The following is a 27,199-nucleotide window of genomic DNA, read 5'->3' as shown; positions in this document are numbered from 1 at the left end:
CAGAATTTGTTTGAAATGTCTGAAATAGATTTTAGTTCTTTATTAATTTTAGAACAAGCATTTTCAACTTCTGATTCTTTAAACTCTAAGTACAATTGTGTGTCATCTGCATAATAGTGAGATTTCATATAATTTAAATAACTTGAGAACTGGGAGGTGTATATCGAAAACAACAAAGGTCCCAATATAGAACCTTGCGGAACTCCTCGTGATAGGTATATTTTATTTGACGACTTTTTATTTAAAAACACGCTTTGAGATCTTTGATCTAAATATGACTTCAACATTTTTTGCGCTTGTTTACTAAAAGACATAAAATTACATAGTGAGAGAAGTAGAGGGTGGTTAATTTTGAGGTATGACTTTCGACTCTTTCCAAACAGAAGGGAAAATAGATTTTTGTAGACAAAAATTAAATATGTGAGTAATAAATGGTAAAATGTAGGGGCAACAATAAAGAATCATAGTGATATTAATGTTATCATGTCCAGAAGCGTTTGATTTTATTGAAAGTATTTTTTCATATACCTTTAACTCATCAATTACTGTAAAACTAAAATTATCAACACCAGGAATTTTAGAAGAAGAATAGTGGTTTAAAACGTCAGCATCAGGAATGTCGTGACCACCAATACCATGAACGATTTATTATAATTCAAATGAAAATAACAGAAAAACTTTGCAGTTTTCGAGGAAAATTTAAATACCATTTTTTTTCAAGCATACAGTTAGCCCTTTCAATAAATAATAATAAAAAGTTTCTAGCCTAAAAATTAAGCGACTTATGATCAAAATTATGTCGGTACCTGCTTTTCTCTATGAAAAAATCAATGAAAACAACCCCCTAACTACCCTCCTAAGTAAAAAATTGGTCTTCACCTTTCTCTAGTTTCTTTTATATTTGTATTATTAATACACCCAAAAAGATTGACCTATTTAAAAGGCCTAATTTTAGAAAAATTGGAGTTTAAAGAAAAATTAATTTTTTGGAATTTCCCATTTTTCACCTTTTACTTCGAAATATCTCCGAAAATACTGGAGATAAGGAAAAATAATGTACAACTAAATTATAGCTTTTTTAATAATTAAAATCATGTTTTGCATAGATTTTCACTAAAGTGAACAATTAGCGAGATATAGCTGTTTAAAACCTCTATTTACGAGCAAACACCCCATTATTCGAGCCCTTTAAACCCACCCTAATTAAAACCTAAGAAATCTTTCGGGGAATTTAGTTTACACTGTCTTATAACTCTTCAAAAATCCTACAAAGTTATTTTTGAAAAAACTTTTTATCGCCAAAAATGAGCTATGTTTATAAAACCAATTTTTTTTCGAAAAATTCGTATAGTCCGCTTATGGATAATTTTCAATGCATGTATAATGTATAATACCACAGAACCGGTTTGTATAGTGGAAGATGACTAAAAAACTATTTGTATTTGTATTTGTACATACATATTTGTAAATTTGTATTTTTGTGTAAATAAATGTTTTTGTAATTCTTTAATTCTACTTTTATGTGTTGGTTCAGAAGAGAACGATATTCATCTTACTATGGAAAATAATCAAAAAATTAAAGCCTGCCAAGATTATAAATATCTAGGAGTAACATTTGATAAAACTGGAATTGATAACAAAGAAATTACTTCCAGAATTATACAAGCAAAAAGAGCAATCCGATGTCTCAATAATATTCTTTGGAGTACTCAAATATCGAATAAGAGAAAATTTAATATCTACGAAACTATGATTAAGAGTAGTTTATTATATGATGCTGAAACTTGGAGGCTTACAGAAAAAAACAAAAACAAAATTGAAGTAGTGGAAATGGATGCAATCAGAAGGTCATTACGTATATCCAGAAGAGAACATATCAGAAATGAAGACATTAAAAATCGAATGGGAATAGAAGGAACAATAATGAAAGATATAGAGAGAAGACAACTGATCTGGTATGGACACGTAAACAGAATGAATGACGAGAGACTTCCAAAACAATGTCTGGAATGGCAACCTCCTGAACATCGGAAGCGAGGGAGACCGAAAGTTAATTGGACCACCGGCATCCGGAAAGCGATTAGCGCGCGAGACCTCAGGGATGACCTGTGGCAAAATAGGAAGAAATGGAATTTGGGAATCGGACAACGCCGCAAGACGTTCTAAACCGACCATATATATATAATTCTACTTTTTTTTCTGTATAGATCTATTAAAATATCTACTTATAAAAACTGTAATGTTGTTAAGGGTGGTTTTTAAGGGTCGAAATGTTATGATATTATATCATAAAGTATAAAAAAATCATTATTTAACCAATCAAAAAAAAATTTACCCATATTTAAGTTTACAATGTTTTTATATAATTTTTGAAAATAAGGGGTAGTTTACACCCCTAAACATAATCAACGCCCTTAAACATGATATAGAATATGAAGTACAGGGTGAGATGATCCTAATCCCAATTTTTTATGTAAATCGATGCCAGCCGAAATTATTCTTTTAGGATAAGTTTTTTATATACAGCTCCAACAAGGGTGGTTTTAAGGGTTGAAATAATATGATAGTATATCTTAAAGCATAAAACAATCATTTTGTAACTAATAAGAACCAAATGTTGACAATACTGAAGTTTAAAATGTTATTGTATAATTTTTTACAAATAGGGGTAGTTTTCACCCTTAAAAAACCAAAAGCGTACTACGGTTCAATATAGAAAATGAACTAGAGGGTGTAGTGAACCTAATCCCAAATTTTTGTACAAATCGATTCTGGACGAAAAAATTGCGAGGTTTTGACATTTTTTCAGCTTCATTTCCTCGACTATATTTACCAAAGCCGAAAATATGCGTTGCTTATAAAATTTTAGACTCATTGGTGTCCCAATGCGGTAGAAATATGTCCGAAAATGTTAGATTATTGTTCCCAAAGCCTCAAAATGTTGGCACCTAAGACAGGTCATGCGGACCCATTGCCGTATATATTTGTTCACATATTTTAGATATATGCTATATTGTAGCACTGGTGGCAACGCCCATAGGTAGCTGCTAGAAGGTGAAGCGTTTGTAGCCACAGAAAAGACCAGAAAAAAGAAGCGAATCGAGATACATGTGTGCAAGATGCGGAGTCGGCCTTTGCGTAGTGTCATGTTTTGAGGAGTACCACACAAAAGAAAACTTTTAATGGTAATTTACATTACATTATTTTTTTAAGTTAGTTACGTTTTTTCTAGCTGGTTTTGCTCTCTGATGAGTAGGGGAGACCGGGGCTGGTTGACGCATTTTTTACATTTTTGGACCTAGATGCTAAATTAAAAGATTTAGTACAACTTTTTGCTCAATGTATGAAAATTTAATCTTTTGCGCAAGAGATGTTGTAAAAATAAACATCTTACAGACAATACTTTATGTTCAATTTGAGAAAGAAAATTGTATGTCACTGTGCGCCAACCAGCCCCGCCACGGGGTTGGTTGACGCAACACATGGGGTTGGTTGACGCCCATATTATAAAGTAACAAAACAACGAAATAATAAACACAAACCTTATTATTAATGAAAAACACTGGTGTATTTAAGTTTCTAGAATCTAAATTTAACTCAAATAATAAATTAGGTATAAAACCAACAGCATAAAATATTTCCTTTTTTTTACTTTTAAGTGCAACCAAATTTTGAATGAAATAAAAGTTATAAATGGTTTTTTTAGTTACTAAAAAAGATTTAAATAAAAAGTATATGACCAAATACATATTCTGTAAGTAAACTTAATTTTAGATAGGTAGTCGCTTTTACAATTTATGCAAATAAAAAAATTTCAGGATCACTAGCACAAGCTTCGTGTGCCCACTTTTTGCAACTACTACATTGTATCCACTTTTTTTATGAGGCGCTATTTTGATACGTGTCTAAACAAAAGAAACAGAAGCATTCTTCACCCTCCGAGTCGATGTCCTTAACAACTTTCCTCTTATTTCGTTTCTTTGATGCAGCTTTCTTATCTGGGGAAGTGCTTCCTTTAAGAGTTTTACTATTATTTTACACTTCTTCAACAGCTTTTTTTATTGGAGTGTAGGTTAAAATTACTGTCTCACGCTTCCTTCTTTTATATTTTGTATCCTGATTTCTAGCCGCTGCTTTTGGTAGTGGTTTCAAAAGGAACGGACACTCTGCTCTTTTTGATTTTGCATTGATTTTTGTTGTAACATTACTTTTAGAATCCTTTGAGCACAACTTCGATCCTTCATCAGTTTTGCTCAAAGATCTTTCAATATGTTTGTGAGCATCAAGTGCCTTCAAACACTCTGGTTGCAGCTGTTCGTTGGATTGGTGTGACTCTTTTGTTGTGGGACCTTCAAAACTTGAAGGTTCGCTCTTTGGCAGTCCCTGTTATGGATTTTACATATATTTTTAACTCACTAACTGCTCTTAACATAATATCTGGTGTAGTTTTACCTTTTTCGGACTTTCTTTTAAAAGAACGCATTTCCTAAAGCAAAATTTCAAATCAGTAAAACTATATTTATGCTCGGGGAAGGTTGACGCATGCGTCAACCAGCCCCTAATCGAATGCGTCAACCAGCCCCAGAGAACAATTTTGGATAATTATGGTAATCGACTCTATATTAATTAGTTTTTGGAAAATATAATGATTGTATCTTATAGTAGTACTTCCAAGCTTCAATAAAAACAAAGACCGAAGTATTATCTTTAAAAATGGGATTTCTAGAACAAAAAATGTATGATAATAAAAATTTACTCATCATTGTAAAAAAACTACAAAACGCTCTCTACACCCTATTAGTTTTCGCGCCAAACTGAAACTACCTTCCGAGAGTGCGCTCTGTGGGAAGCCTTGGAACTTGTGTAAACGCGTGATTGCCAAGTTTCTTAGTTTTAAGAAAATTGCACTGCGTCAACCAACCCGGTGCGTCAACCAGCCCCGGTCTCCCCTACTTTTAAAAAGAAAACGTTTAAGTTGGTTAAAAAAAACTCATTAAAAAACATGTTTTGGTCATTTATTTGTTTATTTATATGCGACGTATATATAAGGCAATGGGACTCTAAGCATGAAAAACCTTTGGGATTGAGGGACAAACATGCAAATTAAGGCCTGGCATAGAAAGGGTTAAAATCAGCGTTTTCGTACACCTGTTTTGTAAAGCACGGCTGGACAATTTTTTGCGGGTCGCCTGCGATTGCTGACACTTCCAGATAAGCAACGTCCAGATAGTTGGTCTCACCATTCCTTGCAGGGTTGGCAGTTTTCTCTACAAAAAGTACGGCTCAAGAAAATAGGTTGGTGTAGTTTCCTCTTTGGGGTTTTGTTCATCCTATACAGAAGCTGTTCGCCTGGAAGTGTCAGCATTCGCAGGCGATCTGCCGAAAATTGACCTGCCGTGCTTTACACAGCAGGAATACCACACTTTTCAAGTCATATGTGGCATTTCTTGTATTGCACCAAAACATGCAGTAGCTCCTAAGCAATCCATTCCTCGGATAAAAAAGAAACCCGCGTCTGAAGTTTATGGAAGTCAGGGAGCTGTTCAACTAATTCATTTTAAAAGGACAAAACCTCAAGGTTTATCAGACATCAAGATAACAAACAGATCCGAAGGAAATGTTCACACCAACTGAAACTGTGACTCCATCTGTGCCTAATCTTCTGTGACTCTAAGGGAAAAGCAGAGACATCCCCGGCCTATTAGGACGGAATGGACTCATGAAAGCTGTCACAAGAGACGTACCATACCTATGAACTAACATTTAAAATTTATACAGAAAACTAGGAGAAACTTATTAATAAAGTTAATAAAGATAATAAAGATAATAAAAAATAAAGTTTTGGAATGTAAAAAGTGGGTTTTGCCGAGACCGTTAAAAATTTTCAATTTTCAACTTGTATTTTAGACCGAACGGTTCGTCTGATAAAAAAAGTAACTAGTGATGTTTATAGATAATTTTAAGTACTTTAATTTCTGTAAACAGACTATTTACTAAAAGTTAATAGTTTTCGAGATTTGAGCAAAAAAGCGGAAAAAAGCTGAAATTTTTCGCTTTTATCGCGATTTTTTCAATGTTCCGGCAAGCAATTTTGTCCGCAAACCTCATATTCGGATTCAGCAGCCCAAAATACATATATAATGGAAGAAATCAGAACTACCCCAAAACTCCCTAGTCAAAACACAATTTTGTTGAATCAATATTGTAAGTCGTGAATATAGATTAAAAATTAATATAATTCACATACAAGGTTATGATACTTGATCGAACGAGAAATAACCAGCCAGAATTACAAAACGTAGCAGGGTATGAAATGGTAAGCCGTTTCTATTATATTGGTTGTATTATCACAAAAAATGGTGGATGCGAAGAAGAAATAAGTCAACGTCTTATAATGGCCAGATCAGCAATGGTCACATTTACTAAAATCTGGATAGATATGGCATAACCAAGAACACCAAACTGCACTTGGTACAGGCGCTTATTTTTCCTATCGCTAACTACTATGCTGCAGAAACTTGGATCATCAAAAAGTCCGACTCACAAAGTATAATGGCCTTTGAAATGTGGGTATATCGTAGAATGATACGCTTACCTTGGACAGAACACCGCACAGATATCTCAATATTAACAAAACTCGACATCAACACTAGGTGTACAGTTTTCCTTTAGCCCACCTTAATTTGAAAGAAGAAGATATGGAAGAAGAATTGAAATTGTCGCCATAGCTACTTAAATTTTTTTTATATAGATCAATTTTGTTTCATATACTGGTTTTGTAAATTACATTTTCCTAATACATGTTTAATAATTAATACATTTAAATCAGTATAAAATTATTTCAACCACTGGAAACACAAAAAGAGAACCACCCTGATATACAGTCCAGCTCCAGCCCCAAGTCTATTCATTGGTCCTTCGAGCCGAATAGGCATATCACAATCATCAATCAAAATATAATATGGCGTTTTGAACACATAGCCAGAAGACAGAAAGATATGGAGAGATTAGTGGATGAAGGCAAACTGATGATAAAAGAACTCGAGAAAGATCGTCTCTTTGATGGTCAGATCAAATACAGAGCACCATCTGTTAATCTCTGTATAAGGCGAGAGAAGAGTGGATAGCAACCAGAGGAGGAGGATACGCTTCTTAAAATGTTTTTTGGATGATTTTTTCTAAAGATTTCTTACTAATTGTTCACTATTGTTAAAAGATATCTTGCAAATAACCGCACTGAAAATGTCAATAAGTTCTTTTCAAATGATTTTTTAATAACAAATTTGATCTGAAAGTCAAAATATTACAAATAATGAGTTTTGTTATTAATTTTTTTCTAGATGCTACCAAAATAAGAATTTTTTTTATTAAAAGTTGGAACTTATAAATCTAGCACAGGGATTGAAAGTGTTTGTACGCCAACGTTATGATATTTCAGGTTTCAGTTTCAGGAAAACATAAAGATGTGCAATTTAATCGTAGCTCTATGACTTTTCAGCAAGGAATGTCTTCTCCTTTCTATTGATCTTCTTTCGCTAATTTTTTCCTGCTTTATGAGTCGAAGCAGTTTGTATTTGTTATTTCTCATGTGTCCAAGGTAATGAAGTTTCCTCTTTTTAAAGTTATTACAACTTTTACTTTTTATGCACTTTAAAACTTCGGTGGTGGTTATTCTCTGTATCCATGAAATTCGTAATATTCTACGATATAACCAGAGCTCAAAAGCTTCTATTTTCTTAATGTCGTTCTTCTTTAGTAACTAGGATTGGAGGCAGAAGGCTGGATGATTATGATGGATAAAATGAAACATCTAGTATCTATAATAAATTATTTTATTTGAGTGCTAATGACCAGTAATTTTTTTTATATTGTTTATTTACAACTTTTTCAAGCCGAACCAAAAACCATCTCCGTCCAATGTAAAGTTCTGTCTTGAAATCTTAATGGGAATCTTCGACTTTTCCACAGGAACTATTTCAAATTTCCTTAAAAGTTGGAAAAATAAAACTTTCACATTCATAAGAGCATATCTAGATCCAATGCAGTTACGAGGGCCTTCTCCAAACGGAAGGTAAGTGTATGGTGTAAGATTATCTCTATTATTACTACCAAATCTTTCTGGATCGAATTTTTCCGGATTTGGATAATATTTGGGATCTTTGTGAATACCCCATATTGGAAACCAGACTGGTGTACCTACTGGAAGTGTTACGTCGTTTTCGTCTGGACGTTCTGCTGGGATTGTGTAGGGTTTGTTGCATATCCTTTCCAAAACAATGGCATTGGGCCATTTCCTCATTAGTTCTGAAAAAAATACATTAGGCCAGTCTACAAAATTATCTATTCATACATTACGACTAACTAATTGATACCGATTGATTAATAAAAATAATAATGATTTGCGAAGAAAAGCAGATAAAATACAGATTTTATCCAAACCAGAAAACCCAAACTAAAATACAGATATTATTTAACAATAAAACACTGAAAACGTTTGTTTTTTATACTTCCACAAAATTTATTATAACTATGTGACTACAGCTGTTTCGGCAGAGTGCCTTTCTCAAGTGATTTAGTTTACTATGTGTTTGCCTTTTTAAAGCTTTTAACTGAAGAGGTTGAGGAGTGGGGAGCTGTTTGTCTCGAGTTGGTCATTCAGAATTATATCTGTATTTTTTGATTTATTCATTTTCATAGATTCTAATAAAGATAGCTTAAGGCCTTTATTTTGAATAAGCAGAATTTCAAACTTTTCATTAAAAGAATGATTATGATCTAGAAGGTGAAGTGCGTATGTAGAAGTGTCTGTTTTTCTATTGTTGAAAGCCCTTTTGTGTTCTGCTATCCGTTTGTCAAAGGTTCTGCCAGTTTGACCGATGTAAGTTTTCGGACAGTCACTACAAGTTAGTTTGTAGACACCACTCTGTAGTTGTTTTCTCTTTCGGCTCTTATTGTTCTTAATATATTTGCTTAAGTTGTTGCTAGTTCTGAAAGCTGGTGTTTTTCCTTTCTTTTTTATGTATCTGGCTATTTTTGTTGTTATCTTGCTAGTATCTGGGTTCTTTCTGTGGTGGTGGATAGACTAATTTCAGGGCTTTCTTAAGGAGCTTTTGGTTTAAAATTGTATTAATTGTTTGTTCGTTATAGCCATTGTTTACTCCTATTTGTTTAATGATGTTCAGTTCTATTTCGAAGTTATTTTTTGACATGGGAATTTCTGTCAGTCTATGTATCATGCTATGGTAGGCTGCTAATTTGTGTTGTGTAGGATGGGATGATGAATTGTGTATAGTTGTGTCAGTATGGGTAGGTTTATGATATACGCAGAACTCATGTTTGTTGTGTAGTCTGGTAATTGTTACATATAGAAAGTTTATGTACTTATTCTGTTCTGTTTCTATTGTAAACTCAATATTACTATGAAGTGAATTATTAATGTATGATAGAAATTAGTCAAGTTGCCTGTTAGTTCCTGTAAAGCATACTAGTATATCATCCACGTATCTTCACCAATATAAGAACCATAAAAACTGTGAATACGGGATGTTTAGAAATTGTTCTCTCAAGCTGGTTCATAAATATATCTGATAGCAATGGGCTGAGAGGATTACTCACAATAAGTTCTGCACTGTTGTTTGTGTATATTTGATTGTTGAATTCAAAATAGCCTTGATTTATGCAATTTTCAAGAAGGTGTAAAATGTTAGATTTAATGATCGGATTTGTACTATTATGGTCTAAAAGATTTTTAACTAGAACAAAAGTTTCTGTAGGAGGAACACTAGGAAAAAGATTTTTTACGTCAAATGAAATTAGTCTGGAGTTGTTGGGCAATTGAAAATCTTGTATTTTATTAACTAGTTCTAGTGTATTTTTTATGGTGAATTTAAGTGATTATTTCATTCATAGGAGATTCTGACCAATAGAAAGCCACAGAAATAAAAATTAAACTGATTATTTTTTGATGATTTTAACCTCCAATCGTATGGTAAGATATTTGATCACGTGTTTAATTCTATCCAATCAGATTAAAATTATATTGAGAATTATCTACTGTAGAAAATTACCGATATAATTTTTTTAAGTATGTAGATTGTTTCTGTTTAATGGTAACCAGTCTCCTAGTTTTGACAACTGTCATATTTAAGAAAATATCCATAATATACGTATTAAAAAATAATCTTACGAATATCACACGACAGTAAGAATAAATAAGAAAATAATTCTTCACTTTTACTCAAATTTGTTGTCATTGAGCAATAGCCACTCGAGCCCTGCGGGCTCTTGTGTCTTTTGACAGACAACTATTTTTCGAAAAGCTGTCGCATTATTTTCAATTTAGTCACACTCTCTTGTGATATTATACCCGATTATTTCATTCATAGGAGATTCTGACCAATAGACAGCTACAGAAATCTAAATTAAACTGTTAATTTTTGATAATTTCCCGTCGTTAAGTATATTACGTCAGATGCCCTTCGTTGCTACGAAAAAATACATTCAGTGACATTAATGACAATTAATGTTTTAAAAATTATAAAAGTGATGACTTTTAACCGTGAAATATTTATAACAACTGTGTGTTTAATTATACTAATTTGTACTTACATAAATAAATTACAATAAAATTTTGGTTTCGAACAGTTTTATCCATGAAATAATCGCAACAAATTGCACTCGATCTCTAAAATTAATATAGAATTTTTGCCCTCGTGACACTTTGAAATAATTTCACTCGCCTTCGGCTCGTGAAATTAAAACTGTCAAAGTGACACTCGGGAAAAATTCAATAATTTTAGAGCTCTTGTGCCATTAATACTGATAATTTTTGATAATTTCCCGTCGTCAAGTATATTACGTCAGATGCCCTTCGTTGCCATGAAAAAATACATTCAGTGACATTAATGACAATTAATGTTTTAAAAATTAAAAAAGTGATATATTTGATATATTTTAAGTTCTTATTTGGTAAATTTTCGTGTAGTTGACCTGAAAGATTCAATAGGCTTTCGAGATCATTTGTATAAGTTTTTATCAAGCTTATTGGGTCAGGGGTACCATGAACATTTTCCAATATATCTACTAATGTTTCATAAAATATTGAATGTGTTACTGAAGTATCGTCATAATATATTAGTTTAGCTGAATTTTTTATATCTTCCAGTACTTGAATTGATCTTAATGTGATTGAAGACTTTTCCTTTTTTAATTTTGGAGCTGGAATGGAGCTATATTCACCACACCGTGGTCAGTATCTCGAGACATAAGCGTTTTTTGAGGTGTGCCACTCGTCTATAAAGCTCATAAATTTTTTCCTATTGTATATTTTGTCTTTAATTTTTCCAGAAAACTTTAAATACTTCAAAAATATACAGTAACATTTTCAAAAGGAAATATTTAAAGCGACCAAAAATATAGCGAGTTGAAATTTGAAAAATTAACTAAATTGATTTTTCGCATTTTTGCATAAAATTTGATTTTTGCACATGTTCCACCAATTCTAAATAAAAATAAACTTCATATTCGAATTCAGCGGCCTCGAAAACAAAAAGAATAACTAAAATACTTGGTCATACACCTGAAAGTTGATTTTCGTGGTCGGTATAACGTCATTTTAGGGGTTGCTGCCGCTCGCCTATATCCTCGTCGAACCACGCGTACACATCTATGGACAAATTAATCAAAGTCCATATTTTTCAGTGTACCTACGTTTCTTAATGTGAATTTGGCGTCACATATATTGTTTTTTGAAGCACATGTCTATTTCTCCAAGTAAGAAATACTTCAAAATTATAGCAGTAGGTACTAAAGAATTAGCTGAACTGAAAAATTTGTATTTTGAGGTCACTAAACAATTGAATACTTCACGAGTTAAATATTATTCCATTTCTTGTTAAGTAAGTTATCGAAAAAAATAGAACTGGCAGTATCTTTTCCTAAGGATTAATTTACAAGATATATTGTATAATTTTAGTTTAATTTTATTTTCTGCAAAGATATCAGTCATCAAAAACATTTGTCCACAGATATGTACATTAGGTTTTAATTCCATACTTATATGGAAATGGTTTTAATTCCAAATTTATATTGATATTATTTTAATGTACACGTTTCTGAAATTTTATTCAAAATTATTCTTCTTTTGATTTTAATATTTAGACAAGAAGCTTTTTTCTATTACTTATTCTAAAATAAACATTATTTAGCGAAAATATTTCTTTTTTGTTACCTTTAACACAATGATGAGCAAAATGTACAAATATTATATGAACCCAACGGTCACATATTATGTGCACATATTTTTTTTACTTTTAAGAAAAAACATGGTAAACATTGTTTCGATAACATATTTAGAAGCCATTCAGATCAGAAATTCATAACACTCTGACTAATTTTGCCGTCTATATCCTCGGGTCCGACGAGGATATAGACGGCTCATAATACTGCACAATATCAAATATTTTGTAAAAAATGAATGGTATTATTGACTTATAGGGACTGCTTTGAATGACTAAATGAATGAATATAGTCACTTAAGTCAGTATAGCAAACTAATACGGTTAAAATTACTAAACATTTATGACAAAAAGATTAAAACTTGAGCTTACCTGAAACCACCATATCCAAATAATTCATGGTCATGATATTTTCATATGTAACATTTCCTTGGCAATTTTCATATATTTCAATAATCTCCTTTCTCAGCTTATCTTGAACGTCTGGGTTTACTGCTAGCTCATAGGCCATGAACCGGTTAGATGTTGCAGTGGTATCAAACCCACCGAAGAAAAATATTAAAGCTTGAGCAGCTACGTCTGTGCTTGAAATGTTTATATTTTCCATAGTTTTGTTAGCTAAAAGAATATAATCAGTTTGTACGAAGAACTTCAACATCTGATTAACGGATTACCACAACGTGTGATAAATATGGACTGAAGCTAAACGCCACAACGACAAAGGTGATGGTTGTAAGTACAAACACCAATACAACTAGAAGTGATAACATCTTATGGATATAAACTGGAAAGAACCAACACGATTTGTAAGGAGCGCAAAGATAAGTGTGGAAAGTACTAAAAACCCATTAATGAATATAGAAGATTAAATAAAATAGAAGCAGAACAATGGACCGTCTATATAGAAGAACTATATAAGGAATATACTGTAGTACCTGAAGAAGAGGAAGAAACAGGAAATGAAGATGACTTCAACATAGACAGAACTAGAAATCACAAGAGAAGCAATAAGAAGTATAGACTGAAGCTAAACACCACAAAGACAAAGGTGATGGTTGAAGTACAAACACCAATACAACTAGCAGTGATAACATCTTATGGATATAAACTGGAAAGGACCAACACGATTTGTAAGGGGCGCAAAAATAAGTGTGGAAAGTTCTAAAAACCCATTAATGAATATAGAAGTTTAAATAAAATAGAAGCAGAACAATTGACCGTCTATATAGAAGAACTATATAAGGAATATACTGTAGTACCTGAAGAAGAGGAAGAAACAGGAAATGAAGACGACTCCAACATAGACAGAACTAGAAATCACAAAAGAAGTAATAAGAAATAACATACGTAAACTAAAAAACAGAAAAGCCCCAGGACCCGATGGGATACCAAATGAACTAAAATACGAAGGAGAAACCTTAATGGAAATCAGAGAGATCCTCTTTCAAGAAATAATATGTAGCCAGCGTGTACCAGACCAGTGGAGGACCAGTATAACAGTACCTATACACAAGAGAGGAAACAGCAAAGACCCTAGCAACTACCGTACCATCACCTTGCTGAGCACAACTCTTAAACTTCTAACAAAAATACTTGCCAATAAAATAAATGAAGAATACACAATTAGTGAGGAACAACAAGGTTTTCGGAAAAATAGGTCCACAATAGACGCCATATTCATAGCCAGACAAATTGCTGAGAAAGCGCTGGAATATAATAAATCTGAATTTATGAGCTTTATAGATCTGACTAAGGCCTTCGATTGTGTAAGATTGAAAGATATGCTAAGATTGCTAAAGGAGAAAAATCAGCCCAACAGGATGATAAGGCTAATTAAAGACATTAATACGAAGAATAAAACCAGAATATAAGTCGAGAATGAACTAACATCGGAAGTAGAGATCTACTCGGGAATCAAACAAGGGGATAGCTTGAGCCCATTGCTTTTTAATTAAGTAATGGATAAAATCATAGAAGGCATTTTAAAGTAGTGGAAAAGGATATAAGATGGCAGAAAATAAAATCCTCTGTTATGCTGACGACGCAATCTTAATCTCCGATAACGAGGATAACCTACAGCGAATGGCACAAACTTTCAATACAGTGGCGAAGAACTACAACATGAAAATATCAACAGCCAAGACAAAATCCCTGGTAGTGTCAAGGGAACCCATAAGATGCAAATTAGTAATTAACAACGAAATAATTGAACAAGTCTCGAGATTCCAATATCTGGGAGTCAAAATATGTAGTTATGGAGACGTTAAAGAAAGCGTCCGAAAGCAAGCAAATAAAGCCAATTACGTGTCAGGATGTCTGAGGGATGTTATCTGGAGAAACAAAGAAATGAGGCTGGAAGGGAAAGTACGCATATACAAATTATGTGTAAGACCGATCATGACGTACGCGATAGAAACAATAAGATGTGACACAGCAGAAACCAAGAGGATACTGAGAACATCAGAAATGAGAACGTTGAGGTCAATAATTGGGAAAACACTGAGAGACAGAAAACCGAACGACAGAATAAGAGATATCTGTAACATACAAGATATAGTACAGTGGGGAAGACAGAGACGACGAGAGTGGAATCAGTATGTGACGAGAATTGACAGCGAGAGAATAGCCCGTATAGCCAGGGATTCGAAGTAAGAAAACAATAGGAACCTTTAAAAGGTGGCGAGATAGCTGGCACTCAACATCACAGCTACGAATACAAGCTCAAAATCGGTTAAGAACAGGCCAAGAGGCCTACTATAAGAAAAAGAAGAAGAAGAAGAATTTAATAATACAAGGCAAGATAGATGAAAGAAAAGGGTGAGGTCAAAAAACAACGTCATGACTTAAAATCTTGAGGGAATAGTTTAACAGATCATTTGTATCCCCTTTCTGAGCTGCCTTCAAGGAAATTACTATAGTCAATTTGATAGCCAACGCACGATAATCGAGTATGACACAGGAAGAAGAAGAAATTAAATATTGTGTCGATTATGATGAACTTACCGAAATATGAAGATGTTTTGGCAGTTGCATAACCCGTTTCTACAGCAGTTTCTTCCTCAAACGTACTCCGACCTTTTCTAGCTTCCATCAATAAGTGAATTAAATCTTTTCGAATTATTTGTTTATCTTCACGTATTTTAATAGATTGTTCAACGGTGTTCACAAAAAACTTTGACACTCTTTCGGAGAAAAATCGAAAACCAAATAGCTAAAAAATTGTTAAAAATATTTAAAAGTTCTATATTATAATTATATACAAGAGAGGAGTAGTTCTAATGCATTTACATTCAAAATTTATTCTTTATACCGAAGAAATATTCACTTGATCATCAAGAAGCTAAATAAATAGCGAGTCTTAATGAAAATCTAAGCCACTACTTAAAAGATAGGTATTAGCAGATTGAGCAGCTATATGAAGACGGCCCTTTTTGGAAAGCAACAATATAGGCTGAAAAGTAAGTCAGATGCAAGAAATAATGAAGCTAACACATACAATAAATGACGAAATCAACGAAATACAACTAAGATGGTTTGGTCACATACAAAGAATGCATGAGGACAGAATCCCAAAACAAGTACAAAATTGGAAACCGCAAGGTAGAAGAAGAAGAGGTAAACCGAGGAAAAGTTGGCAGGCAGGAATAAACAAAGCCATGGATGAAAGAGGTCTGCAAGTAGATCAATGTGCGCACAGAGAGGAATGGCGAATAGGTATCGGAAAATGAGAACGTTGTAAACCGATAGTATATATAAAAATAAACACACGGTATGTATATTACATTAATGATCCACTCTGGTGCAATTAATACTATTAGAAATAGCAGCGATCCCCTATAGTATTTTTACTACAAAAGCGATATTACGTAGGTCAAAATTTTTGAAGTAAGAGTTTTGTTTATTATAAACATGGCAATAATGAAAAGTCACATTCTAATGTTTTGACAGTTCTCTTACGTCAAAAATTTTGACCTACGTAATATCGCTTTTGTAGTAAAAATACTATACCAGTAAAGTCCGTAAATTCTTTAACACATTCCTAAAATTCGTAGAAAGACATATTTGGAACACAAGTAGATATGTTCAATGAAATGGGTACGAACCACGTAGAAAATAATGAAGTAGAGAATGAAGTAGAATCTCCAACCATAGAGGAAATTCTTGAAGCTACTAAGGCCCAGAAAAACAATAAAACCCCGGGAAATGACGAAATACGGTATGCGGCAAAATAAACAGTACTGAAATTCGTTTGCCTCAAATTTGTATGTGTCAAGCGCCGAAACGTACTGAGTGTTTTCCGAATGTCGGTCGTTATAACGTATGTGAATGTCGTGATAATGTTAGGTGCTTCAGAATGGTTCTCAGTTTTGCGGAAAATTTTTTTATGGTAGAGTATGTACTATTTTCTGCCATACGGAAAATAGACGAGGGCATTTAGCACAAAATAAAAAAATTTTAAATACAGCACCTAGAGACTTGCAGTTTTTTGCATTATGTTCAGGATGACGTCAGGAAAAAAGTCTACTATTCAAAAATAGGTGGAAATGCATAATTGCACTGTAAAGTGCATAAAATGCATCCAAAATTTCATAGATATAAAAATAAAGTCAAAATTAGTATACTAAGGAACAAAATTTATTTTTTTGGGGTCACTGAATACGATTACGCCATCAGAACTGACCCCCGGATCACCTGGTGCCCAAGATCAGTGCAAGAGACGTCATCTTCTGGAGTTTCGATGGTTTTCGGCATTAAATCGATGCAAACGGATTACTAACGGGTTTTAGGGGTCACTAAGTACCTACTAATATGCCATCAGAATTGAAGTACGGAGTACCTGGTGCCCAGGGTCGCTACTAAGACACGTCATCTTCTGGAGTTTCGAGATATTTCGGCACTAAATTGATGTAACTGGACTATTCGGAGAATTTTTGAGGTTATTAAGCACGAATATGCCATCAGAACAAACCTCTGGATCACCTGGTGCCCAAGGTTACTGCAAGGGACGTTATCTTCTGGACTTTGGACTTTCAGTATTAAGTCGGTGCAAACGGATTATTCGAGGATTTTTGAGGTCGCCAAACACGAATATGCCATCAGAATAGACCACCGGATCACCTCGTGCCCAGCCCAAGGTCAAGGCAAGGGACGACATCTTCTGGAATTTCGAGTGCTTTCGGTATTAAATTGATGCAAACGGATTACTTACAGGGTTCTGGGGTCACTAAACACATGATACTATAAACAACAGTTATTTATAGTATCATGGCTAAACACGAATATACCATCATAATTAAATTCATTCCGGAGTACCTGGTGCCCAGGATCGCTACTAAGGCACGTGATCTTCTGGAGTTTCGAGAGTTTTCGGCATTAAATTGATGTAAACGGATTATTCACTGGTTTTTTAGAGTCGGTAAACACGAATATGATATTAGAACTGAACTCCGGAGGACCTGGGGCCCAGGGTCGCTAATAGGGCACGTCATCTTCTGGGGTTTCGAGGGTTTTCTGCATTTAGTTGATGCAAATGGTTTATTGGAGGGTTTTTGAGCTCTTTAAACACGAATATGCCATCACAACCGACATCCACTGCACCTGGTGCCCAAGGTCACTACAAAGGACGTTATCTTCTGAAGTTTTAAGGAATTCGCGTTCATTAACCCCAAAAACCTATGAGTAATCCGTTTGCATCAATTTAGTACCGAAGCCTCCCGAAGCTCCAGAAGATGACGCCCTAGCAATAACCTTGGGAACCAGGTACTCCGGGATTTGGTTCTGATGGCATATTCGTATTTAGCGACCTCAAGAACCCCTCAGTAATCCATTTGCATCAATTTAATGCCGAAATTTCTCGAAACTCCAGAAGATGACGTTTGTTGCAATGACCCTGGGCACCAGGTGCCTCGTGGGTCTGTTCTAGTGGCATATACGTGTTTAACGACCTGAAAACCCTCGAGTAATCCATTTGCATTCATTTTATGCCGAAAACCCTCGAAACTCCTGAAGATGACGTTCCTTAGTAGCGATCCTGGTCACCAGAAATTCCGGAGTCCAATTATGATTTCATAAGCGTGTGTAGCAACTCCAAAAACACGTAAGTAATCCGCTTGCATCAATTTAATACCAAAGGCCCTCGAAACTCCAGAAGATGACGTCCTTTGTAGTGACCCTGGGCACCAGGTGATCGAAAGGTCTGTTCTGATGGCATATTCATGTTTACCGACTCAAAAACCCCCCGAGTAATCCATTTTTATCAATATAATGCCGAAATCTTTCAAACTCCAGAAGAGGACGCCCCTTGCAGTGAGCTTGGTCTCCAAGTGCACAGGGAGTCGGTGGTGATTAGCGACTTTAAAAACCCGTAAGTAGTCCGTTTGTATCAATTTGATACCGAAAGCCCTCGAAACTCCAGAAGATGACGTCCCTTACAGTGGCCTTGAGCACCAGATGATCCTAAGGTCTGTCCTGATGACATCTTCGTGTTTAACCCCCTCAAAAACCCCCCGAGTAGTCCAGATACATCAATTTAGTGCCGAAATCCCTCGAAACTCCAGAAGATGACGTGCCTTAGTAGCGACCCTGGGCACCAGGTACTCCGAGAGTCCAGTCCGATATCATATTGGTATCTAGCGACCCCTAAAACCTGTGAGTAATCCGTTTGCATCGATTTAATGCCGAAAACTATCGAAACTCCAGAAGATGACGTCTTTTGCCGTGACCTTGGGCACCAGGTGATCCGGGGATCAATTCTGATGGCGTAATCGTATTCAGTGGCCCCAAAAGCCCATCAAATAATAAATTTTGTTCCATATTTTACTGATTTTGACTTTATTTTTATATTTATGCAATTTTGGATGCATTTTATGCACTTTACAGCGCAATTATGCATTTCCACCCATTTTTGAATAGTAGACTTTTTTCCTGACGTCATCCTGAACATATTGCAAAAAACTGCAAGTCTCTAGGTATTGTATTTAAAAATTTATTTATTCGGGTGTTTTTAGTGCTAAATGCCCTGGTCTAAAAGGAGTCTTTTCGAATACTGCGCGATCATTTTGGGAGTTGCCACTCACCAGAACTAACGCCATCAGATGCGTACATATGGAAAATGCTGATCCATTTCGGAATTGCGGACTAGAATTAAAGGTTTTTTATGCCAGGGGCACGGATCTAGAAACGGAACAGATCTATAAATTTGCCTTGGAAGGAGAAATTTGCCTTAGGGTGGAACTTCCAATGAAAAACCAACCAAAAAATATAAAAAAGATAAACTCAGATTACATAAAAGACATAAATAATAACTTATAGGCTTTAAGTTCGCTTAATTTTCCTAACTAGCGTGTTAATTGGGTTGGATTTGTTTTCTGTGGTTTCGATTTCATGTCAGCTAATATAATTTTATGTTTGAAAAATTTTTTTCGTTAATTTTGGACCTTGTTATGGAGGAAATTTCCTCATTTTCCCTCCCCGTAGATCCGCTACTGGCCAGAGGGCATCTTTAACGTCTGTTTTATCGGGAACGGGCGTCGTCGTGAATAATGTTTGCAAGGCTATATCATGTATACTAATAGATATATAAATAATCATAAACATTTCAATTTTCATTTCAGTACTGTTTATTTTGCCGCATACTATACAAGCAGAACTATATAAGGTAGGTGGCGACCACCTAGCAAGTCACGTCCACGCGCTCATCAAAGACATATGGCAAGAAGAGAAAATACCCGACCACTGCGACTGAAAGAAAAGAAGATAGACACTGGATCAAATATTTACAGTCAAGCAGACTGAGCAAATCATGGGAACACGATATTGATGTTCACCACTTGTTTGTAGATTTCAAGCAGGCATATGACTCAGTCAAAAGGAACAGACTATACTATACAGGGTGTTTGGTAAAGAATGGGCCATAGTTTAACCTTTGATTCCTGAGTTTAAAATAGGTCGATTTAAGCTAACTTACCTTAGTACGAAAGTTAATAATAAACGAAATGCACAGTGTCAAAGTAAAACTTTTATTTTATTTATTTTTGAATATTTCCTGACAGGTATTCTTTTTCTCATCAGCATCTTTCAGTGCGTCACAGTTTTTCGATTTCTTTCTAACGCATTAAATTGTATGTGACACGTGAAAAAGGCACGTCGGTGATTACAGACATTTATAACATTTATTCTAGTTGTCGATAGATTACGCTATAATCGAAAAAAAGTTATTTACGAATTATATAATATATCTACGAATATAATCTGTACAATTTATAAGACTATACAAATCAAAGAAAATACCATTTTATAAATGCAATAAACACAATGAATTTGTTTTTATGCAAAATTGCAAATAAAATGTGACAACTGTCAGATTTAACTAAAGTGTCATGTTAGAATAAGGGCCGGTTGTTCAAACGCTAATCAACAATGATCATTATCAAATATTTAATTACTGTCACCAACTGTCAATGTCAACTTTGATTGGGGTGCTGAAATCATAATTATTGATTACAATTAAGAAATTACTTAATCAATTATGTTAATAATTGTTATGTTAATTGATTAACTAATCTCATAATTATAATCAATTATGTTTGCAACAACCCAATAAAAGTTGACATTGACAGTTGGTGACAGTAATTAAATATTTGATAGTGATCATTGTTGATTAGCGTTCGAACAACCGGCCCTAAATGTTATAAATGTGTATTATCACGGACTTATTATCCTTTTCATGACCATTTTTCAGTGCGTCACAAATTATAGAAAAAAAGGTAAGTCCGTGATAATACACATTTATGACATTTATTCAAACATGACATTTTAGTTAAATCTGACAGTTGTCACATTTTATTTTCAATTTGGAATAAAAAAAATCAATTGTGTCTATTTCATTTACAAAATGGTATTTTGTTTGATTTGTATAGTCTTATAAATTGTACAGATTATATTGATAATATTATTATGTTATTTAATAAATAATTCTTTTTTGATTATGGCGCCATCTATCGACAACTAGAATAACTAGAAGAAATGTTATAAATGTCTGTAATCACCGACGTGCCTTTTTTTCTGTCACATACAATTTAATGCGTTAGAGATAAATCGAAAAACTGTTACGCACTGAAAAATTTTCATGAAAAGGACTATACCTTTTTTTCTATCATTTGTGCCGCACTGAAAAATGCTCATGAAAAAGACCATATATGGGATAACAACACGAAATTTAGCAAGCGGGGTTTTTTGGGATGAGAAATCTAAATTCGCCGCCAAAAATAATGACCCAGGCCACATACGTCTTTCAGCGCTCATTAAATAAGTTTAATTTTTTTATCCACCACTCTATATACTTTTTGAAGCAAAACTTTTATTCTCTTAATATTTTCGCTTAAGAAAGGTACATTCATCTCGATAAACTCAACTATTTTCGAGATAAACGTATTTTAAATCGCGATTTCGAGATAAACGCATCGGCATTATGCCGATGATTTTTATTATGAATAGAACATCAACAGAGCACAAAATTATACGCAGAGTTAAAACCGCAAACGAAAAGGATAGGTTTGGAAACTAACACAGAAAAAACAAAAATGGTGATACATACGATAGTCACACAGAATATAGTCCTACAAATCATAATACGTGAAGATGACATTGAAACGGTTGGAAAGTTTGCATACCTGGGAGTAGAAATACATGTCGACGGATCAGAAGATGGAGAAATACGGAAGATAATAACGCAGTCACAGAGCTTATTTCGTCCTCTCCCATATATTTCGGTCTAAAAGTGTCCACCGAAATACAAAGATGAGAATCTATACAACCTTAATTCGACCAATAGCATGCTATTGCAGTAAAGCATGGGTCCTCAAAACATCCAAAAACAAACTGGACACATTCGAAAGGAAAGTACTGAGGAGAATACTATGACCTGTGAGAGAAAACGGAATTTTCAGAATTCGATACAACAATGAGCTTTGTCAACTTTATAAGGAAACACTCATGTCAGACTTCATTAGAATACAAAGATTGCAATGGGCCGGACATGTGTTAAGAATGGGAGAGGATAGGCTACCAAAAAGAACGCTAGAATGCAGGGAAAGAGACCGTTTGTAAAGCCAAGAAAGCGCTGGGAAGGCAGACGAACAAGGTTAGAGGCAAAAAATAAAGGAGACCAAGGCTTAATTTGGGCTGTAGTGCCGTAGAGAAAGAAGAAGAAGAATTGATGAAAGAGGTCTTCAAGTAGATCAATGTGCGGACAGAGAGGAATGGCGAATGGGTACCGGAAGACGGAGAACGTTGTATACCGATAGTATATATTATAAAAGTTAACACACGGTATGTATTGTACAGGGTGAGTCACCACTAACGGGACGGAAGATTACAGCGAAATGGTAAAAGATTTGTAAACATTTTTAAATGAATAGTTTGTAAGTTGATAAAAGCTACATTTTAAAAATTATTTGGAAATATACAGGGTGTCCCAATAAATGGAGACGTATCAAAGTTATATTTTTTCTTATGGAACACCCTGTATTTTATTGCATTTTTCAATTGTCCGCAAAAAATAAGGAATAGTTTCATAAGGTTTCCCTATACCTATGTACAGAGTGTTCGGAGTTATGTTGACTTTTCTTAAAATTTAAAGTTTTAAAAGAAGGGTTATTCTCAAGTTATTTAAGAAATTATAAAAAAATTACTCCTACATTTAAATAGCTGGATACTGGTTGAATGTGTTCCATTATTGATTATTACGCATTTATTTAAAGAGTGTTAAAAATTTACAGTTTCATTATTGGATTATTCAATATATCATACTATCCTTATTTTAAATGGAACACCATGTATATTAATAAATAATTATACTAAACAGATTCCCTCTTTCGAATGGTGTATAGATGTTCTATACCTAGAATAGAATATAGAATAGAAATATGCTTTATTGTCATGAAAAATTGTACAATTTTATCGACAAAGCTTATAAAAAGTCAAGAAAACAAAACAATAACAATCCAATTTACTAAAATTACATAAATCGTCAATATATTTACAATAACAACAATAATAATGAAGTTAAACAGAAATAATCAATTGCAAAATTTAAGTAAATTGCAAATGCATAGTCTACCTAGTAATTAATAAGTTTAAAAGTTAAGCTGCTGCATATGACACCCAAATATAGACAAAAAAATGATAATAAAAATACTACTTGTGCAAAGGGTACTGTAATTTCTTAGTTATTGGTTAAGAAATACTTCCACTGAATAATATGGTCTTTCAGATAGGTAGGCTTTTGTCAGTTTACGGAATTTGGGGAAAGATGCTGCAGATTTAAGTTGTAGAGGGAGATGGTTGTAAAGTTTTTTTGCGGAATATAAAATAGATTTCTTTACTAATTCAGAGGACGGGGTCGGCATATAGACGTCAAACGTAGAATTTCTCGTGAAGTAGTCATGCTTAGGTCTTGGTGGAAAGACATGTAGGTATTTACGAATTAAGCAAACAGTTTCTAAAATATACAAAGATGGAAGGGTTAAAATTCCGTGATCTTTGAAGTAACTTCTACAATGTGTTGTTCTTCTGAGGCCAAGCAGATATCTAATTGCTCTTTTTTGTAATTTGAAAATAACATCGAATTGGGCAGCTGTACCAGAACCCCAAAAAGGAAGACCATAACGAAGATGTGACTCGAATAAAGAAAAATATGTTATTTTGGAAGATGCTAAATTGAGTTCATTCGAAACAGATCTTAAAACATAGCAAGCTGAGGATAGTTTCTTCTTTAACAAATCGATATGGTGGGACCATTTAAGGTTGCTGTCTAAAAAAATACCAAGAAATTTTACAGAATCAACGGTACTGATCTGGCTGTTATTAAGAGGTAAGGGTTGAAGAGCTCCTTTATAAGAAAATGCTACTGTTTTATCTACGTTAAACGAGAGTAAATAAGAGTCAGACCAGATTTTTATTGTAAGTAGATCAGAAGTTATAGTAGCATGAAGAGTTGCAATAATTGAGTTGCTCCAAGTGATACTGGTATCATCAGCAAAAAGAAAGATTTTTCCATCGATTTTTAAACTAGTGATGTCATTAATAAAGATAAGGAAAAGTAGAGGACCCAATAGTTAACCTTGAGGTACCCCACATACAATGTTTTTTAGACTAGTATCTATCATTTGCTCTAACCAGTTGTTTCCTATCATCCAAGTAAGATTGGAACCAATCTAAAGAAATACCTCGAATTCCGTAGAAATTTAGTTTTTTCATCAAAATGTTATGATTTACACCAGCGGTTCTCAATCTTTTTTGGTGACGGAACCCTTTTGGAAAGCAAAATACTTAACGGAACCCTAAAATAAAACAATAGTTTTTAAAAGTGTATTTTTAATTAATTAAAGCATATATTAATAAGCATAATCAAATTCCAATGTAACAGTTACTTATTACTTACTTACATAACAAGTATAATAATAGAATATAATATTAAAATAAAAAAACTCTAAAAGACAGTCGGAACAACCAAGTTTTATCATACAAACGGTCTTTCAAATTGAAATAAGTATCTGAAAGAAACATTTGTTACTCGGCTCTAAGTTCAAATAGCCTTGTTAAAGTTTTACCCCGAGACAGCCATCGCACTTCTGTATGGAGCAGCGTGTTTTATATTTGCTGCCGTAATCTTCACACAATAATGAGAACAATCGGGAATATGGTCGTGATTTGATAAAATTAATTCTCTTTACTGCTTCATCCATAACTAACTTTAGATTTGACGGCATTTGCTTCATCGCAAGTGTTTGTCTATGCAGGATATAATGGCTGGAGCTATAATTAGGAGCTTTATTTTTTATTCGTGACACTAATCCTGCTGTTTTACCTGTCATCGCCTTGGCCCCATCTGTACAAATGTCAATGCAATCGTTCCAACTGAGATTATTTTTCTTAAAAAACATAATTACTTTATTAAAAATTTCCTCTCCGGTTGTGTTTGTGGACAGCGGTGAACACATAAGCATGTCTTCATCAAAAGAACTTTCATATGGATATCTCACGATAACCAGCAAGATAACCAGACCAGCGACATCAGTAGACTCATCTATTTGCAAGGCGAATCGTGTTTTTTGTAGACGTGTAACTAGGTAGTTCTTGTTTGACGTAGCTGGCCAGATCATGAATAGGCCGTGAAACAGTATCGTTCGATAGCGGTACAGGAGGAAGATGCTTTGCACATTTTTCATCGAGCATACATTTTGTTATCTCTAACACACATGGTTTTATTAAATTCTCATCGATATTGTGCGCTTCACCTGCTTGTGCCATGCGATAGCTAACTAAATATGATGCCTCTGTGGCCTTTTCATTGAAAGTTTTGGTTACATGCATTATAGTTTTTTGACTTTCCAATAACTGTTCTTTTTTACGTATAAACATTCTTTAATCTTGTTTTTAAACTCGGGGTGTACAGTTTCTAAATGTCGGCGCAACTTAGCAGGTGCTATTGGAACTATTAGGAAACAGTTTACTACATAAAATGCAGATAGGTGAGCCGTTGGAATCAACAAATCCGAAACTGTGTCATCATACTTCCTATTTTTCGCCTTTGAAACAGTGGAACTTGACGTCGTTTCATAATCGTCTTGACCGGTAATTGCTGTATACTCTGCGCGTACTGCTTTCGAACATTCGGCTTCGGTAGAAGATGTTGTTGCATCACGTTTAACGCCTTTAAGCCAACGTTCCATTCTTCTTTATTAAAAACCACAAAATAACGTACGATCACAAACAACAAAAGTACAAAACTGATACAATCAGAATAAAGCAGTAGAAAAATAAACATTTTTTTCTAGTAGGTAGGTAATCATCGCTCCGAACCCTAATCGTCGACTGAGGACATCGTTGACTAAGGACTAAGTCACCAAAGAATACCCCAACCAACCAAGTCGTGTATCGGCGGTAACAGGCTAGTAAAATTGTATGAGGCAACAGGAGGCAACTAAGTTCGACCTGTGGTTCGACCACGCATCGTGAATCGTGCTATACCGCGTCAGAAAAGTCGAACAGAGAGAGGTGTTTTGAATTTTTTTCTAAATTCTCGCGGAACCCCTACAGGGGTATCGCGGAACCCTAGGGTTCCGCGGAACACACTTTGAGTATCGCTGATTTACACAATCAAAAGCTTTGGCGTATTCACAAAAAACGGTGGCAGTGTGAAGATTATTGTTCAGTGCTTGATAAACCTCATGTAGTACAGAAAAGATGGCATCAGTGATGCATTTATTATTTAAAAAGCCGAACTGATTTTGTGATAAAATGTTGTTTTCAACTAGAAAGGACATAAGTCGGGCTTTTGTGAGTCTCTCAATAATTTTGGAGAGAACCGGTAGTAGTGAAACAGGTCTATAATTGCAGGTATGATATATTTCACCACCCTTATGAAGAGGAATGATGATGACTGTCTTTAGGCACTCTGGAAATTTACCTATCTCAAAGGAATCATCAATTAGTGAGATGAGGACTTCTAACACATTTTCTGGGAGATAAAAAAAAATTTTTATTGATAGACCATCAGTACTACAGGAAGATTTGCTTTTGATACTATTGATTGTTTGGATCAGTTCAGATTTATCGATTGGTTTTATAAAGAATGAATTCGAGACCTTCCTTGAATTAGGGAGATAGGCAATGGGATCTTGTTGTGGCAAAATAGTTGATGTAATATTTTTACTCACATTAACAAAGTATTCATTTAGATTTTCAGGGTCTGGAAGGGAAATTGTCTGAGCAGTGTGGGTTTTATTTCGAAGATCGTTTATTATGGACCAAGTTTCTTTTGCAACACTTTTTGAGCTTCCCAGACGGTTATGGTATTAGTCTTTTTTAGCTGATTTTATAAGTTTAAGATAGGTTGCCCTGTACTTGGTGATATATTCAGCGAGAGAGACGTTGGTAGTAAATTTCCTGATATAGAGAAG

General features: G+C 34.2%; 1 protein-coding gene across 1 annotated transcript in view; it reads right to left on the bottom strand.

Moving 5' to 3' along the window:
- Window positions 1–7,816: 7,816 nt before the first annotated feature.
- The window catches only part of LOC114333880 (uncharacterized), a 99,221-nt gene continuing 79,838 nt past the window's right edge, over window positions 7,817–27,199 (bottom strand). The window contains exons 10-12 of the mRNA XM_028283875.2: window positions 15,240–15,447; window positions 12,609–12,854; window positions 7,817–8,304 (exon numbers count right to left, since the gene is read on the bottom strand). Of these exons, the coding sequence (XP_028139676.2) occupies window positions 7,877–8,304; window positions 12,609–12,854; window positions 15,240–15,447 (882 nt within the window). The 3' untranslated portion in view covers window positions 7,817–7,876. The remainder of the gene's footprint in view (window positions 8,305–12,608; window positions 12,855–15,239; window positions 15,448–27,199) is intronic.

Source organism: Diabrotica virgifera, chromosome 1 (genome assembly GCF_917563875.1).
Source record: "Diabrotica virgifera virgifera chromosome 1, PGI_DIABVI_V3a".
Taxonomy (NCBI): Eukaryota; Metazoa; Arthropoda; class Insecta; order Coleoptera; family Chrysomelidae; genus Diabrotica; species Diabrotica virgifera.
This window is presented reverse-complemented; position numbering and strand designations above follow the sequence as displayed.